The sequence below is a fragment of the Podospora pseudocomata genome, chromosome 6 (genome assembly GCF_035222375.1).
Source record: "Podospora pseudocomata strain CBS 415.72m chromosome 6, whole genome shotgun sequence".
Classification (NCBI taxonomy): domain Eukaryota; kingdom Fungi; phylum Ascomycota; class Sordariomycetes; order Sordariales; family Podosporaceae; genus Podospora; species Podospora pseudocomata.
In genome coordinates this window covers 3825389-3842455 of record NC_085890.1, presented here as the reverse complement: position 1 = coordinate 3842455, position 17067 = coordinate 3825389, and the positions used below count along the sequence as shown (strand labels likewise).

At 51.3% G+C, this 17067-nt stretch overlaps 8 protein-coding genes across 8 annotated transcripts; 7 read left to right on the top strand and 1 right to left on the bottom strand.

Annotated features, from left to right (window-relative positions):
• The first annotated feature begins 1494 nt into the window (after nucleotides 1-1494).
• QC762_609990 (uncharacterized protein) lies at nucleotides 1495-3980 on the top strand. Its single transcript, XM_062892675.1, has 4 exons — nucleotides 1495-1532; nucleotides 1594-1873; nucleotides 1936-2034; nucleotides 2112-3980. Exons 2-4 carry the CDS (start codon nucleotides 1691-1693, stop codon nucleotides 2478-2480), a joined length of 651 nt encoding a protein of 216 aa, XP_062741284.1. The 5' UTR covers nucleotides 1495-1532; nucleotides 1594-1690; the 3' UTR covers nucleotides 2481-3980.
• A 1462-nt stretch (nucleotides 3981-5442) lies between these two features.
• On the top strand, nucleotides 5443-5538 carry QC762_609980 (uncharacterized protein; the record flags this gene model as incomplete). The annotated part of the gene is made up of 1 exon (XM_062892674.1): nucleotides 5443-5538. One exon carries the CDS (start codon nucleotides 5443-5445, stop codon nucleotides 5536-5538), a length of 96 nt encoding a protein of 31 aa, XP_062741283.1.
• A 992-nt stretch (nucleotides 5539-6530) lies between these two features.
• QC762_609970 (uncharacterized protein) lies at nucleotides 6531-8034 on the top strand (the record flags this gene model as incomplete). The annotated part of the gene is made up of 3 exons (XM_062892673.1): nucleotides 6531-7454; nucleotides 7514-7825; nucleotides 7876-8034. The coding sequence occupies exons 1-3, from the start codon at nucleotides 7017-7019 to the stop codon at nucleotides 8032-8034; spliced, it is 909 nt and encodes a 302-aa protein (XP_062741282.1). The 5' UTR covers nucleotides 6531-7016.
• An 864-nt stretch (nucleotides 8035-8898) lies between these two features.
• QC762_609965 (uncharacterized protein) lies at nucleotides 8899-9741 on the top strand (the record flags this gene model as incomplete). The annotated part of the gene is given in 3 exon segments (XM_062892672.1): nucleotides 8899-8904; nucleotides 8956-9509; nucleotides 9529-9741. The coding sequence occupies 2 exon segments, from the start codon at nucleotides 8899-8901 to the stop codon at nucleotides 9478-9480; spliced, it is 531 nt and encodes a 176-aa protein (XP_062741281.1). The 3' UTR covers nucleotides 9481-9509; nucleotides 9529-9741.
• An 887-nt stretch (nucleotides 9742-10628) lies between these two features.
• QC762_609960 (uncharacterized protein) lies at nucleotides 10629-12158 on the top strand (the record flags this gene model as incomplete). The annotated part of the gene is made up of 1 exon (XM_062892671.1): nucleotides 10629-12158. The coding sequence occupies one exon, from the start codon at nucleotides 10629-10631 to the stop codon at nucleotides 12156-12158; it is 1530 nt and encodes a 509-aa protein (XP_062741280.1).
• Nucleotides 12159-12874: 716 nt separating this feature from the next.
• On the top strand, nucleotides 12875-14094 carry QC762_0101630 (uncharacterized protein; the record flags this gene model as incomplete). The annotated part of the gene is made up of 3 exons (XM_062884213.1): nucleotides 12875-12989; nucleotides 13048-13476; nucleotides 13532-14094. Exons 1-3 carry the CDS (start codon nucleotides 12911-12913, stop codon nucleotides 14092-14094), a joined length of 1071 nt encoding a protein of 356 aa, XP_062741279.1. The 5' UTR covers nucleotides 12875-12910.
• Nucleotides 14095-14176: 82 nt separating this feature from the next.
• On the bottom strand, nucleotides 14177-15004 carry QC762_609950 (uncharacterized protein; the record flags this gene model as incomplete). The annotated part of the gene is made up of 1 exon (XM_062892670.1): nucleotides 14177-15004. One exon carries the CDS (start codon nucleotides 15002-15004, stop codon nucleotides 14177-14179), a length of 828 nt encoding a protein of 275 aa, XP_062741278.1.
• A 983-nt stretch (nucleotides 15005-15987) lies between these two features.
• Nucleotides 15988-16999, top strand: QC762_609940 (uncharacterized protein). The gene is made up of 2 exons (XM_062892669.1): nucleotides 15988-16185; nucleotides 16235-16999. Exons 1-2 carry the CDS (start codon nucleotides 16180-16182, stop codon nucleotides 16646-16648), a joined length of 420 nt encoding a protein of 139 aa, XP_062741277.1. The 5' UTR covers nucleotides 15988-16179; the 3' UTR covers nucleotides 16649-16999.
• Nucleotides 17000-17067: the final 68 nt, after the last annotated feature.

Sequence of the window (17067 nt, the reverse complement as noted above, 5' to 3'; positions counted from 1 at the left end):
GGATCATGAGAATAACAGCGATTGTTAGTGCAGGTGTGTAGCTAAAGCAAGAAGTCTTCGCCTTGCTGGGCCAATCGTAAAAATTCGGAGCATCTGGTTCCTCATCCTGTGTGGCGGAACAAGGGGGTAGTTTGGTACCCCAGGGGCACTCCGGCAACGCTAGTGTTGGTCCATGGCACGGTTGAAAGGCATTGGCGGGTCGAGCAAATACCTTATAGTAGTGGCTAGATTGAACAACCGTACTTGGTCTGTCCTTTTGATCGATGGTGAAATGCCTCCGGGCTGTGCTTCACCGACGGCGTGTGTATGTGTTGGCAGCCATGATGGAGCTTCGCGGTGCATCGCCAGAGGACTCCGTCTGGCGGGCAATGTGGTGGTCAGCTGACCACCGACGCAACGTCAACGTCTCTCGAGTCGCTATCCCCGATAGCAGCGAGATGCAACCACCACGCCACGACCCAGGTCCGCGATGGCCCCGTCCGGGAACAAAGGGTGGGTCCCTCAATTAAGCTTAATTAATGACCCCTGAACATGCCACAAAAATAGCAATGGCGACAAGTGTCATGTCTGTTGGGTAGCACTGGCTTCTGGTGCAAGTTTCCAGTGGTGCGCCTCGTCGTGTTACAAGATCAGCGCTGCCAGCGGAGTGGGAGATCTCAACAGGTGTGGCCCTTGCCAGTATCCCGGGCCGCGGTTCTCGGGATTCGTCCATTGTTTTGTCTTCAGGTTGTCTTGCTGATCGGGGAGTGCAACAGAATTTGCTTGTTGCATCATCGTGGATCTGAGCTTCGTAGACTAGGGGTGACTTGGAGAACAACATGTCTACAACATCAAGACAGCCATGATTCCTGGTTGTCGTGGCCAGTTTCTCGAGTGCATGTCGCAATGTGACACGGTCCTCACCGCATGTTAAGCCGATATTGCCAGCGACGGCCTGAATTGGACGTTCGCAGTGTCGAGTTTGTCGAAATCTGGAGAGTGGCTTCTATAAAAAGAATTATGGTTACTGGAATATCCACAATGACATCTAGAGTAGATAGAAGCGTCAACAAATCGAGTAACGCGAACGCATCGGACTGGGTCTTCGTGCGGCTCTGGTAAGGGTCATGTACCTTGGTGAAGCGAGCCATAAGAGCTCGACGTCCCGTCTTAATTTGTAGTTCATTTATCCTCACTTCATCCGTAAATTTGGCTGCTGCGACTGTGGTGCTGGAGGCACGCGAGAACCTCGGAAACGAAGACCCACCTTGGCCTCGAACGCCATGGACAGACAATGTTTACATCCGGATGCAAACTACTCCAAGTTCCAAACGGGGAGAAGGACTCGGAGAACCGCGAAGAAGCTGGGGTCTGGGAGACGGCTGCACAATCTGGGGACCAAATTAACAACACCAAACCGACGATGTCAAGCGGGTCTCGCTCGAACGAGAAACGTCTTTCCCGTCCGCGGCCGGGAATATGGAGTTTGTTCCTCGGATAATGTGAAGTCATCACGAGAAAGAGGGACGTTCGAGCCCGAGAGACGAGTATAAGTATCGAGCCCTTCCTCGACGATATCGACCTCTTTTCCTCATCAACTCATCAGCCTTCAAGCCTTCAGCATCCTCCAGCCTTCAGATCTTCCGATCACCGCCCGCACCATCTTTATCTTCGGTTTCCAACCAGCTTTTTCAGCAACCCAATCATCAAAATGAAGGCCGTCGCTTTCCTCCTCCCCGCTCTCGCTGCCGCCAGCCCCGTTGCTCAGGTCGTCGGAAACGACGGCTGGGCCAACGCCCCCGACCCGAAGCAGATCCAGATCGACAAGGCCAGCTTCTCTGGCAACGGCTGCCCCCAGGGCTCCGTTTCCACCTCCATCTCTCCCGATAAGACTGTAAGCTAGAAGCAAGGCGGCAAGACAGAAAAGCAGGACAGCAGATGCTAACCCATCAACAGGTTGTCACCTTCGGTTTCGACCGCTTCCAGACCTACATCGGCCCCGGCTATGACCCCACTGCTAAGACCAAGAACTGCCAGCTCCATCTCTCCCTAAAGGTAGAGCCTGTGCATGCCCCCATTCCTGTGAATGTCAATGAGACAAAGGCCAAGGCTAACACGCACTCCCTACACAGTACCCCAGCGGCTTCCAGTTCGCCGTTGTCGAGTCCACCTACCACGGCTACGCTCAGCTCGAGAAGGGCGTCACCGGCACTTTTTACAGCACCTACTACTTCAGCCAGGACGCCAGCGCCACCACCACCACCCAGACCTCCATCACAGGCGGCGGCATCTGGGAGTCTGGCCAGGTCTACACCAAGGCCGACCGCATCCCCACCGCCAGCTACATCTACTCGCCCTGCGGCGCCAGCGGCATCCTCAATGTCAACAACCGCATCGCCCTCACCAGCAGCAACCGCACTGCCATCGGCGAGATCACCAACGACGACGCCACCGTTGCCTTCACCCAGCAGGTCAACATCGCCTGGCGCACCTGCAAATAGATGGCTTTTCCATCTACCACAGCATTGGGCCCAGGGGTTTAGGCTGGCTTGGTCTTCTTTTTTCTTCCTCCGAACACGGAAAAGGACTTTGCGGAAATGGCGGGTGTGGAAACCAAAAGGGATGCGGGCTCGGGGACCTTGGAAGGCGGCAGGACGTGGGGCCAGCATGGTTGAGTGCCTGCCACGGATACCCTGACCGAGGAACTTGGCTCAGATCCGGAATTTCTCGTTTTCTCTTCTGTTGGCTTTTCTTGTGTGGTCTTTCTCTTTTCCTCTCTTGTCTAGCATGAGTCAATCAAGCCTTTCCGAAACAATTCCGGATGCCCCATCGTGATTGCTGTGAATCTCTTTGCAAAAAGCTACCCATTGCTGCAGTGTGTGGCAAGTGACAGAATGTCGGGTCCAGCCGGTGCATTTTTCCAAGCCGTATCCGAAAATAAGACTCTTCCCCCCGGGTGGTAGGCAATACCACTTCGGGGGCCACGAGCAAATGGGCGGTTCCACAGCCAACAGCTTGAGCTAGAGTGTTGAGCAAGTCGGCTTGATCATCTGTAAGTCACTTTCCCATCTGATTGAGTCGTCTAATACCATGGTATTGCATGCTGCTTGTTGGTGCTGGTGCTGGTGCTGGGTATCCTGTCGGACCCGGATTTGCTGTTCTCACGGTGGTCGTCGCATTCTGCCGGTGCGGCAAATGTCTCCGATCGGGACAACAAACTAAAAATAGCCTCGACCAAAAGCGAAATGCTGTACAATAACCAAGGCTTCTGAGGATAGGTACCAGTTAAGGAACGTGGGAGGCAGAGACGAGGAGGCCATTATCCGGTATATTGCTGACTCTTGTCCCATCACAGGTCGTCGTATCGGGTGCCGCAGAAAGACTCGACTCGCTCAGGCGACCGGCCGAAGACTCCGTTCAAACTGCTCAACGAGGCACAACGCATTCCCCGTCGATACTGGGTCAATATGTCCCGAGATACATGGCGCGATGATGGCAGTCGAAGGGCCGCCACGTCGCGAGGGGTGGTGATTGCCTCTCTGGCTGGGCACAGCATCTGCCAGAGCTTGCGAGCTGTACCGGGGCGACTTGCCAGCTTCAACAAAAGTTCGGCTCTGTAGCGATGGCCGTATCAACCGAAGTTCGTCAGCGAAAAATGTCGTTGGTCAGCGATCGAGCGATTGAGCAGGAGGATGTGGAAGCGTGTCTTGGTCTGCTGATCTGCCATTGGCTGGAGGCATCATCAACACAGCATCCGGTTCAGCACAAACTTCGGATAATCAGGCTTCGAGGCTGGTTCAGTAAAGTGTTGGTTCGGAGCAACTGTGGCTGGGCAGTGGGCATCTGTCGGTAATAAGGTGAGCAAGCTGACGATGGGACGCGATACAGAGACACGACGTTAGTAGCGGGGACCCAAGATAATATAATGCCAACAAAAAGAAACCCGTCATTACAGACAAGCCACAGACATCAAAGGAGGGGTCCAAGAGAACCTAGAGGGTAGGCGACGAGCAAGATCACGTCTTGTTCAAATAAAGTTACCTACCATGATCCAAACGGGGAAGGTGGTGCGCGCTATCGTCACTCGGCGCCTGGTCCATGCGTTCAACAACTGGGAAGCAACCTCAAAAGGCCAGCTCTGGAAGGTGTTGACATCTCACCACGGCATCAGGAAGGTGACTTGTTGAATACCAATATCGGCGAGTTTGTATCAAGCTTTGAGGATTGTTTGGTCAAAGCTTTCTGTTGTGCTTAATGCCATCTCGTCGGCCTCCGCCAACTGCGCCAAGAGAGGGGTTAGGGTTGTTGGTTCCTGACTTTCCACATGTCGATCACCTCCCACTGCGATCAGCAACCCCCACTTTGCAGTTGACAATTTCCCGATGGTAAGGCGAGCATGTGTAAATCGATCAAGATCCATCAGCAACATCAACTTTGTGACTGAGGAGCACCAACAACGACAAATTTCTTCGGCTTGCATATGACGTCACACTTACGAACGACAATCCACAAACAATATGATCGACAATCTGCCAAACTCGACTTGACACGCGCCTGAGCATTCGAGCTTTTTCAGACCATGAGACGAACGAGAGGGAAAAGGCACCAGGCTAACCATGCAGCCACGGCAGCCACAACAGCTACACAATTTCAGGCACGCCTTGTAAGGCGCTGGACCGAACGCCACACCATCCAACTCGATCGATTTCAGTTCGGCCAATGGGATTCGGTTTTTTTACGTCAATCCGGTTACGGTAGGATCACGGTGAGCATAGTGAGCCTCAGGAGGAGGATGTGATCCAGATCACTATTAGGGGACATGATCCAGGTGATCCACAGATATATATATACGGAGGAACTAGATAGCTTGAAGATAGTTCCGCAGTATGCAATAACAGATTGTATTCACGGTATCTTGTGTTTACATTGAGACATCTTGTTGTGCACTGTTTAGCTGCACCGGACCAATTGTCAGAAGTTACCTTCAACCCGTATCCCTTTCAGAGGTTCTGTACAGGGGTTCGTCACAAATACCACCGTAAAGGCAGTTAGATCCGTGTTTGATAGCACGCTAGCCCGTTTTTCCGAGGCCACCTTCACGGGAGTGACGGGATAAGACCCATCTTCAGACAATATTGCCTCTCTCGGTGGTCTTCTCTTCCTATTTCTGGTATTTTCATGGGGGTAACTTTCCATGTCATCCATGCAACTCACCAGAATGAGAATGGTCAACTGCAAAGAAGCGTTGGAACTGGGAATGATCACCTTGGTGAAATCCCAAGAGAGTATGGCCTCGGTGAAACACTGCTACACTGGTTTTGGTCGTGCTGGGGGGTGAAGCCCACTGTCCATCGCGTACAAGAACAAACATCGAGTCCATCCCAAAGGGTGCTGTGACTCTATGCTTTCTCGGTTCAAACTCAAGTCGCTCGCTCACCAACACGTTCCAACACAAATCACACCATGTGTGACTTTATTCAGCGAGGGCACTTTTGTGGCAACTTCCACTTTATCGCTTCGAAATGGTGCCGCGATTACACAGCCACCCACATCCGATGAATCCAAATATCTTATACTTTGAGAGGTACCCGAGCCATCCATTCCAACCTAACCTGTTGCAAGCCACCACATTCTCTAACCAACTCCCAACGATAGTGTGGATGCCTTGTGCGGGGACTGCAAGCTGAAGGAGGCGCCGCCCTGCGATTGGGAAAGCATGATCAAACGAAAACAAAACGGCAACCTTTCCTCTCTTTAATTGGCGTTTGAGTGGGCATCTGGGGCTGGTGTTGGGCGCTTGCGACTTGGATATGCTATTCTGACATCAAGGCAACAAGAGCGTCGGGCTTGGTAGGGAAAAAAGGGGGATCGGAACGGAAAATATTCGTCTATCATGCTAGGCACGGGGGGAGGCTACCAGGCCGAATTATCCTGTTTTGGGTATGTTTTAAAGGGATAGAATGCTTTTGGTGAACCTATAAGGACTTGGGATGTACAAAGGCAGAGACAAATACAAAGATCACGTAATTCAGTAGCTCTTCTCGGAGACTATTGCCAAAACTGACATACTCAAAGTTTCTGCCCTGGTTGTTGTCGTCCGGATCGGTGTGTAACCTGGGGTGCAGCTGCTACATCGCAGTGGTGTTCAAGTCAATATTTTGTCACGGGTCTTTGCACAATCGGGCCCGGTGTGACGGATCTGGCACGGATTCGGCATATTTCACAGTTTCTGGGATCCGGTTGCTCGAACCGTCCTGATAGGTGGCAGTCGAGCAGCGGAAGACCTGTTCATCTTTGGGCACGGCCCGCGGTCGTCAGTCTTTCAACCCGAGACGGTCCCGCATGTGCCAAAAAAACGGGACAATCTGCTGCATCGAATCCTCGGATCGTGACCTTGGTTGGAGAAGCTGCCGCCGTCCCGAGGGCTTGTTGTTCCTCCCGAAAATACTACCTAACTACTTTGACTGGCCGCGCCTGAAGTCAGTTGACCATTTGAATAAGATAGCCAGTATCACTGGAGCATCAGGTATATTCCCAACATTATATACACTGTACTGGGCGCTAATAATGCAATGCCGCCGCAAATAGTGTCGGATGTTGACCGCTTTCATGAAAGACTTTTTATTCCGTTTTGATCCGTACGTTATGGATCGACGGTAATATTAGACAAAAAGAGATCACCTGGATGGCTCACCCGGCACACAATCTTTTTGCCGAGAGAGGCAGCTAGCCAAGGTGGTGTTGGGCCTTCCAGAATCAAACTTCCCCCTGACAGTTGCTTCCAGGCCTTCTACAGCAGCCTCGACCCAGTCATCTTGCAGATGCTTTTTTGGCTGGGATGGACGCGGAAAGAGTCAACTTTGATCCGAGGTTTGGGCATCTAACCCCCTAAGGATAAGTTGGCGAGTGATATATTAAGGGCATCACGGTGTTGGGTGTAATCCGGACTTCGTCGTGTTCGTGACACACGAGACTACTACACCGTACCTTTCAGGGTTATTTACATAGCATGGGTTGAGAAAACCGCAGACAGAAATATGTCAGACTCCTCCTCCACTTTTCACCACCACCAGGCATCATGGCTTCCCTCCTTCTCTGAGCTCACTGAGAGCATAGCGCACTCCGCTGGCGACGGGGCCCCTCCCACACGCCACACCACCCTTCCACTCCTCGGCGGCCGGATCCCGTTCCGGTCACCACACTCCCCCGAAGCTCATGAATCTCCTCGTTACGCGAGTCCATATTACTCTTCTATTTTCACCGCCGGGCCCTGGTCACCCTTGAGATTGGACCCACTCAGCGCCAACCGCGACCCATTCCAGCATGCCGACTTACCGCGGAAACCATCGTCTGCCTCCAGAGCACCCACTGCCGATTACAGCACCATCCATGTCAACACCGGCAGTGACCAAGAGAGCACCGAGGGAATGGTGGAGATTCCTGCCAAGCTGAACTACACCGAAGCACTTGAAGCAGTATGTTCTGTGTACCTAGGGTAAACAGCCCATGCATCTAGACTCACTAACTATCACAGATCGCCAACTCAGCTTTTGCCCTCTACGACTTTGCAAGACGCTGTACAGCCGACTGCCGCCCTGGTGATGATGACTCAACTCTGCTCGTCAAGCTCCCATCTAAGAGAGTGGTCAACATCATGGTAAACAACAGCGACGTGATCAAGAAGAGGATGGACGACATCAAGTTAGCGAGAAAGTGGGTGGAGGAGAGCACATCTGGCTCACACTCCAAGAGCCTTTTGTCCCATCACAACTCAGAGGAGACAGTACAGAAACCTGGGAGGGGGAGGCGGAGGATAAGAGAAATTGGGATTGATGCTCATGGGAAGGTTAGTGAGGTAGAGAGATATAACTTGATGATGGCTGACAATAAGAACAGAAAACAATACCAGCACGAAATGCGGCGGGTAAATGCTATAATTGTGACTGTATTGAGAGTACTGAGTGGAGGAAGGGACAAGAAGGGGCGAGGACGTTGTGTAATAGGTGTGGATTGCAGTACTCCAAGAGGAATATGCCGATCAAGCAGCGGTCATGACATTGGCATAAGGCCCGAGGTGGTCACAAAGGTTCATGGGGCGAGGCTGTACGAGGGTGGGAGACTCAGAGCATCTTTAGTCATTTGGTCAGGGGTTCGATTCAGGGGCTCAGGGGTTGTGTCTTAGCAGAGGCGATCTGCACTTTCCTTTGATCACTCACATATCCTGATGATCAGGTTTACAATTCTTTTCTTCATCGTCAACAACAACCAAATTCCATTGCGGTGGTAATGTCTAAGACTCCTCCCTTGGTGCAGCGTCGTTCAAGAGTTTTGGTGCCTCTTTTAACTTGGGATGATGTCACTGAATTCCTCAACTCGGGCGACTATTTCTCAGGCACGCAGTTTTCTCACCATCGATGTCTTCACCGACAGGAAAGTTTTCAACGACAAATTCCCAAGCAGTTGGAATGATAGACATGTACTGTTTTATTTTGGATGATCTGGGTCAACCTCACAATCGGGAGATTCAGGAGGTTGACCTTTCCATTGTTGTGGTGTTTTATCCCAAGAATCTGGCTCGGAATCGATCAATTCCGAGTTGCGGTGAAATACCACTAATCTTCCTGGTCAGCTCATGGTAGGAATCAGGAAGGTGGCCTCGGAGGAATGTTACCGCCCCGTTGGCGAATGCCTGCAGGCTAAGATCTTCAGATATGTGACCCGAAGACGGCGGACAATCCTGAATATTGACTGGACAAGAAACAGTTAAATATCACGCTTTCCCTTTTCATGTCCACATAACCCTCTTCTGAAGCAGGCAGACAGAAAATCAGATCTCATCCCTCAAACTCTACACTCCTTGACTCAGCACACTCATTCACCCAGACCATCATTAGTCTAACCACCCAAAAATTCGCCAAAATGAAGGTCAGTACCCCCTCTCTCCCAATCCCTAATCATCACTAATACTCCCCCAAGCTCACCACCCTCACCCTCGTCTCAACCCTCACCACTCTCTCTATCGCCACCCCCGTCCTCCACTGGCCCCGCCAAGCCAACGACACCACTCTCCCCATCACCAATGGAACTGCCCTTACTGCTCCCACCACCGAAGCCGCAGTCGATGCCGAACCCGTTGACGCAACCACCGACCTCACCATGGCCACCAACACAAACATAATGTCCAGCCTCATGGTCATCAAGCTCCTAGACGCTGTCCTTGGCGTGGCGCTCGGTGAAGTTTTGGTTCTCAACCTGGGCGCCTACGTCCAGCGGTTCAACGCTATGATGAACGCTGGGATGGGGATGGTGGGGCAGGCTGGGGTTGTTGAGGAGGAAGGGAAGGGGGTTGTTGAACCTATGGAGCCGGAGGCTGTGGTGGGGGAGATTGTTGATGAGGTTGAGGCTGCTGTTGAGGATGTCGAGGTTGAGGCTGCCGAACCTGTGGTTGGGAACGAGGAAGGTATTGAGGCTGGGGCTGAGGCTATGATGATCGGGGCTTAGGGTGGTAAAGGGGGATGAAAAAGACGGATGTTTGTTACTGGCTGAGAGATTGAAAGTAATGGGCGAAACGGGTGGTGTGACAGGACTTGTTCTGGGTTGTGATTTACCTAGGTAATTTGTCATGGGGGGAAGATTCTTGGCTGCTACGTCTTCTGGCGATGGGCATTTTCTCAGTTCCATTGGTAGTCTTATTTTGTAGACGGGCAACTCTTGCTAGGGGTTTCATTGAGATAGATTTCTGAGAATCTACGAATATCATAAAGTCTATTTTTCTGTGTTTACATCTTGGCTGGCTGAGAGGTATTTGATAGATATCAAAGAGCATTGAGGTATTTGGACTATTCTATGATCCGAAACATTCCATACAAGGGTGAAACATGAAAGGTGTCCATTTCACAAGCACTGAGTATGTCAGGAGTCAGGTGGGAATGTTTACGTAAATATACCACTGGGTCTGATTGCCTTTGGCCTTGCTCTCCATACCTTTTATTCCATTGTTTGGCAACTTTGGTCCCCATTTTGATCATCCCGCATTTGGCGTTGTTGCCCTTTCTTTTTGCAGTCCGTCGGAACTGTACATCGCCAGCCAACATGAAGGTTTGCATACCGTCCTTTTCTACTACCTATGAGTTTGTAAGTAAGGGTGTTCTTTGGGCTGATCTCACCAGTTCATAAACATGGTCGCCTTCTCTTGGCTCACATTGACTCTCGCCGCTCCCACAGCTCCCATTAATCCCAAAATTGAAGCACGTTAACAGGTGCCTCCGAACTACGATATCATCGACGGTGGCGTATCTTGCTTTGTATCTTGGATTCGAAACGATTGGCCCAATGGTTGTTGGAAACGCAAGATCATTTGAATGCCGGTGTTGATCAAGGATGCTGTGTTGTTGAGGAAGAGTGAATTAGGGATAACGGTGGCCATGCAGAAGCTATGTGGTGTACTGGGAGCTAGGCACCGTACCTACCTACATAGGTTCCTGATTGGAGAGGACTTCGTGTTCGGGTTCATCCTGTTACCACCTACCAATCTTCCCCACCATGCTGCCTAAAATATGGAGTCCTCAGACTTCAAGGTGGTCTTTAAATCAATTACTTGCCCTGCTTTCCTTTGACACTGAAGAATAATTCTCCCCATCATCTCCAATATGGTCGACACCATGGCCTCATCTTCTCCGTTGACAATGGAGTCCATCAAATCCTCGCTCAGCGAGCAAGACCTCTCCAAGGCCCAAGAAGTCGTCACCCTTTTACTCGACATTTACAAAACCCTTGTCCACATGCAATATATTCTCGCCTCTGATCTCCGCCCCGGTCCCCACGACCTGACGGCCATGCTCCCGCTATACCAGGACCTCCAGCTGGACCCTCGCATCATTTACCTCTATACCCTCCTCCCCTATATCGACAACCACGACCGAGCCGCCTTCTACAAGGGAGGCATACTGATTGACTACCGCAACAAGCATCACGTCGAGGAGGCACGTGACCCCTTCTTCCACACGGATGATAGGCGTGCGATGATGCGCCCATGGATGACCCCCCTGTCCTTGTGTTGCGGCCTCCAGGTCGTGCTCATATACGACGCAAAGCGGCACGTTGTTGGGGTCTTTGAACAATGTTTCCTGGAAAGCCGGGATCCCGCTATGGTTGATAAAGCAGCGAACAGCTTGCCATGGGCGGAGGATTTACGCCGGGCTTGCGAGGAAGACAGTCATCCCAGGTTGGGGTGTGGAGAAAAAGGAGGGAATGTCTATGACAACATGCCCGCACGCGACGCGGCAGACGTTTTGCGGGACATCAAGAAACAATATGAATTGCTGGAAGACGCTCCGTGGCGGCATGAGTGCGGTGAGGGTGGGGGTCCATGGCCGGAGGGGGTTGAGGCGCTGTTTCACAAGCATGGCTGGCCGGGGTCCGACTTTGACGTGGAAGGCTTTCACGTTGATCGTATCCGAATGAACGCAGTGGAAGGTACGAAGCGTTATGCGTCAGAGGCCTTGAAGAAGATGGAACGGGAGAAGAACGGGTTGCAGCGTTTGAACCAAGAGATGCTGGAGTGTGAGCAGACCCTTGCTTTAGCGGACACGCTTGACAAGGAATGGATGACGAGGTTTGAGGTCTGGAAGTTGGAGAGCACGATTGAGCTTAAGAAGAAGCTCTTGGAAGGGGCTGAGAAACTGGTAGCTAGGTTATATCCTCAAGGGAGCAACCCTGGTGATATGCCAGAAGATGTGATTTTGTGGGAGCTAAGGCATCTAATGAATGCATTTAGACAGGCTGGAGGATCATTGGAGACAATACAGACGGAGAGAATTATTAAAGACAACGAACGGCATCTGGAGCGATTATGGCAAGCGGTGCAGGCCTGTCTAAGGGATGCGGACAGACTGTGTCCCGAGAGAGAGGAGCTGCCCAGGGATGACAATGACATCAAAGTCGTTGCTTACGCATTCAACCGAGAGTGGCAGGTTGGGAATCTTACAGCGAGGAAGGTCAAGCTCCAGGGCTTCCTCGCAACCATCCCTTCAACTTGTAAGGAAGGGCGGGAGGTGGTTCAAAAAGAAATTGATAATTGTCAACGAGACATCGACAACCGCAACAAGTTCTGGGATGAAGCTGATGCTAGACAGGCGGAGGCGAGGAAGAGAAATGAAGCGACAGCGGCGGCTGTTTGATAGCGAGCACATAAGGTCTTGTACACGTAGCCTTTTGTGCATTACTTGTTCATGTTTTTTTAAAAAAGCAACATAAAGTGGGGTTTCTTCTCTCCTGCGTTGGGAGGATCGACGGATCTACCTGTTAGTTGGGATGGAGGTGGCTGTGGAACGCCCACCCAAGCTTTGAGGTCTTGCCTGGCCTGGTACATGTAGGCCCCATCACCTTGCAGAGATTAGACCTCCGTTCTTACAGATCAGTGGCTTGATGAAAGCGCTCATCTGTGACATATCTTTCAAAATGTCAATTGATTTGGTCTGGATAGATAGCCCATTGTATTTTTTCTTTTTCATCAAGTCTGAGAAACTTCCAGGTTGTCTTTAACGCCATCTGGTGTCCCCGATGAACCGTTATGTTAAGATGTGTTGCAAACCCCAGATGACCGCTAGTATGTTTGCTTAATTAATTAGCAGACCCTTTGGAAGGCCTAGATCTCTATTGGCTGCTCATTCTTGATTGTCTGCGGCAGTTATCGGACGAGGGCCGACTTGGGGGCCGGTGACCATGAGGCGCCTTGGAGCAATCAGACCGCAGACTCCAAACAATCAAATCGTAGTGAAGGGTAAAATACAAGAACTCAGTATGGCACAGTAAGGGTTGCGTCAAGAACACAAAATGCAAATGGCCCCCGCGATGTAGGTGAATCAGTGGAATGTTTTAGTTTTCCTCTCTGTTAGATTCAAACACCCAACCTTGGTGCTAGACGTTCATTATGGCTCCCCAGAACCCGGATCAAAGTTCCCAACATATCAATACCAGTTTTGTCCCTGAGCTTTGTCGATCAGAGTGTTGTATGTTGCCCATATGCTTGAAATATAGTCTTGGTGAGTGACGCTGACAAGTGCACAGACAGAGCATACGAAGAGACTCAGAAGTATCGAAAGACGCCTGAACTCTGCAGAACGGACTCTGTATTCACCAAAGACTTTGCTGCTTGCAGGACATGCATTTTGCACCAGGGCAAGGAAGGTGATGACTGGACTAATGCCAACAAGTTTTATCTGCAGCCAGCATTTGGAGAATACGTTGAATACTGCGACAGTATTCCCATTCAGAGTGCGCCAAGGACGTCCTCAACCTCGACAAGATCCATCATAACAACCACCACAAGCATTGAAAGCTCGACGACTACCCAGATCACCACCACAGTCCTGGTAACAGAACCACCTGTAGCGACGAGTTCATTCACTTCGACATCAACTACGGAGATCGCCGTGACCTCCAATCTTGCAGTAGAAACAAGCACACTTGTTATACGAGTCAGCTCCGTGGTGAGAAGTAGGATCACAATCCCACTTCACACGGGCCAAAAAGATACTAATGCCTTCACCAGGCCCAGTCTCCTCGCCCGCCTCAGCTGGACCGACCACACCCCCCACACCAACTCCACTACCTGGTCCACCCTCTCTCTCTCTAACAACAACAGTTACCATCATCGTCATCCCAATTTTCTCGGCCATTCTTCTGGTGGCAGGGCTTATATATCTCTATTTCCACTTGCGCAAGCGGCGGAAGCAAAAGAAAGCAACCCTATCCGCCTTCAAAGAGGGAGACACGCTATCCAAGACTTCGACTTGGGAGAAGGGAGAGATGAGTGCCCGGATATCGACGTTACCACGGCAAGAGATGGAAGACTGGAGAGGTGTGAAAGATTTGGGGCCACATGAATTGCCAGTGGGGGCATCTGCACAGGAGATTATGGATGTAAAAGATGGCGATGGGTTTGATGAGGGATCCTCAGAAGAGGGCAAAACGGTGGCTGATTCGCCCACTCTTTCAGGGAGTGAGATGGTGGGCAGTGAGACCACAGCTGATTCTCCTATTCTCGAGTCGAGTGAAGTTGCGGGCACGAGCTCTTCACCGGTGAGTCGTGGAAGTATTGGGTCAGGCAGATGATGGGTTAAAGAAAAAGCAGTCTCCGGCAGTGAATTTTTCGTATTTACCTAGGTATCCAATCTAACTCAAGTTTTCTAATCTACTAAATGTCCATATCAACATCTTTGCCGCTTCCGCTGTCTACCACCTCCAAGACGTTTTGCACAAACGAAATAACATCATCCATCCCATCCGGCGCCTTGAACCAGTGTCCTCCAGTCCCATACTCTTTCCACTCCAATCTCTCTGCCCCAAAATTCAGCAGCACCTCTCTCAAGTTCCTCCCACTCTCAATCCTAACAAGCGGATCGTCGATACAATGCTCCAACAAAATCGGCGTCTTCCTCAACACTTCATTCCCCTGTGGCGTCCCAGGCAGTCCCAGCACAGCTCTCATCTGCTCCAGCGTCTTCTTCGACCCAGAAAACGGGCATCGGCAGCAAAATCCCAAGAAGGCACCGATCGGCTTCTCGAGGTTGAACAATGTGTGAATCAACGTCGCGCCCCCCATACTGATCCCCGCTACCAAAATCCTGTCGTATCGACCTCCAAGCATCTCGGCTTCTTCGTCGATCATTGCCCTGATGCCACTGACCGATTCTCTCAGCCCCTCAGCTTGGAGCTCTTCATTGTCGGAAAAGTCGTTGGTGTTCCAGACGTCAAACCACTGGTTCCATTCAAGTCTTTCGCCCTTTGCGGCGGCTGCTGCTGCGACGGGGCGGAGGGGTGCTTGAGGGAAGACCAGGCGGAAGGTGGGGAAGGCAGTTCGGAGCGTCAGGGCGGTGGAGGACTCCCATGCCGAGAGGGCGGTGAGAAAGGAAGGGACTTTGTCACCGCGCCCGTGGAGGAAGATCAGGGTGTGGGTGTGTGGGTGTTGGTAAGTGTGGGTTTGGAGCGGGGGGAAGTTGATTGCGGGGCTTGATGAGGGCATTGTCTTGTTTGGAGAACGATTTCTGTATGCAGAGAAGAGAGAGCTCAAATGTTGTCTCTTTATGTGTGACTAGGAATGGTTGGTTGCCTCTTATGCTTGCCTACGCGCCAAATGCACACACACGATTGGTCGGAAATGGCAAGCCCCTCTTTGGTGAGCGGCGAAGCCATTCGCAAGACCTCATTCAAACACTGTGTTTGGTGCATGATGCATTCCTGTACCAATCGAGAGTTTTCCCTGTCCAATTATCATTTAAGCAGAGACGTAGATACACGCTTGTCGTTCAGACGATGTCCCCCCGCCAGTGTCTTCTCTATCCCCTCAACCTTCCTAAACGCGATTCTCATTTCCCTCCATTTTCTTCGCCGCAAACTAATATTCCAACCTGCCAAAGATACCACCAGTATTGTCCTTGGACGCCAAAAGAGAAACACGTCTCTCTGATCCGAGTGAGGTTGGACAAAACTACCTCCCGTCGCGGTAGTGAGTGTCGGAGGCGATGATGGCGCCGCTGATGTCCAGGCCCGTCGTCGATAGAGAAGCGGCGGTAAGGATGCCGGGCTAAAAGTTTTGGTCAGCACTTTCTTGTTGCAGACATGGGTAGCCGGGGGAGCACAGGAACACACCTTCATTTTTCCTATCAATCATGGCGAACGCTGTGTGATGGTTGATCGAAGCGCCAGAGCAGAGTATAAGTTCATCCCGAAACTGACGCGAAAACTTCTCAGCTCTTGCAATTTCCGTCGCGTCAGATGGGTCCGCGGTCAGACCCTCTCGGCGAAGTAGAAACAAGCTCCAGTGTTGGGGTTGTGATTGTGATGATCATCTTCAGCTGACTGAGACATCACAGCACAAACTTGCAGTTCTGCAAAAGAAAGTTACTCCGGACTGACTCTGGCAATCACCGTAGTCCGTAGTCCGTGGTCCGTGGTCACGACGCTGGAAGACTGAAGATCTTACGGCAACACTGTGTCTACCTACCTCGCTGGCTTGATTCTCAAAGATGAGGGATAAAAGCAGCTTGTTCTCCCCTCCTCGCAGCAGCCCAACCAGACACACCACTCACCAGCTTTCTCCCCATCATTTGAGTTCATCTCCAGCAACACCTCCGTTTGGCACGTAGCACATCAAAACCACCCGTTACACCCAAAGACACTGACACGAAGACCGTCAACATGAAGGTAATACCCCCTTCAACCACTCTCAAGGAACCAGCTACCTAACCATTATCAGTTCGCTTTTGTATTCACCATCGCCCTCTTTGGCACAGCCATTGCTGCTCCTGCCTCCCCCAGAGCGGCAACACCCAGCCATTTGAAATCCGAACGCCAGGTGACCACCCAGGCCGTCGATCCATGCATTGCTCTGTGCCTCATTGATCCCGTGGGCTGTGTGTTCAGTGGGGAGTGCGAAGTTCTCAACATCGACCCCAACTCCTCCGTCGTGACCACATCCGTGGGGGGTGTCAACATCAAGCGCCAGGAGCAGGACGACGACTGTGAATTAACCGACTTTTTGTGTCCTTTGTTGGGCAGAAAGGCTAGAAGGTCAGCCCCGGTCCGACGCCAGGCTGAGTGTAATGCCATCAAGGACACAATCCTGCGCGGTGCCTGTATCGCTTCACTGACCTTGGTGGAGGCTTGAGCTTGGCACTGCGATCCCCAACGCGGTTTTTACGCGATTGGGTATAGGAGGACTTCAGAGAATGGTGCGTCTAATATCCCGTCACTGCTATGCGAATATCGGGCAGTGAAGGTTGGTTGAGTGAAGGTGATAATTCAAAACGGTGGTCGTTGGGTCTTGGATGGAATTAATTACAGGGTTAGGGAGGAAAATAAAGGATAAGACTCAGAGTTGTACTTGTATTTTTTTTTTTTTTTCACTTGACATGGGACTTTGACGTCTCTTTTCTTTTGTTGGAACATATCGAAGCAGATATCTCAACCATCTTGAGCTCATCCCTTTGTAAACATGTCCCAAGACTTAGTACACCCCAGGTACTTCTGTTTATACAAGCTCGAGTGGGGTATGTGGCTGATGAAACGTGAGTGATCATCGACGAA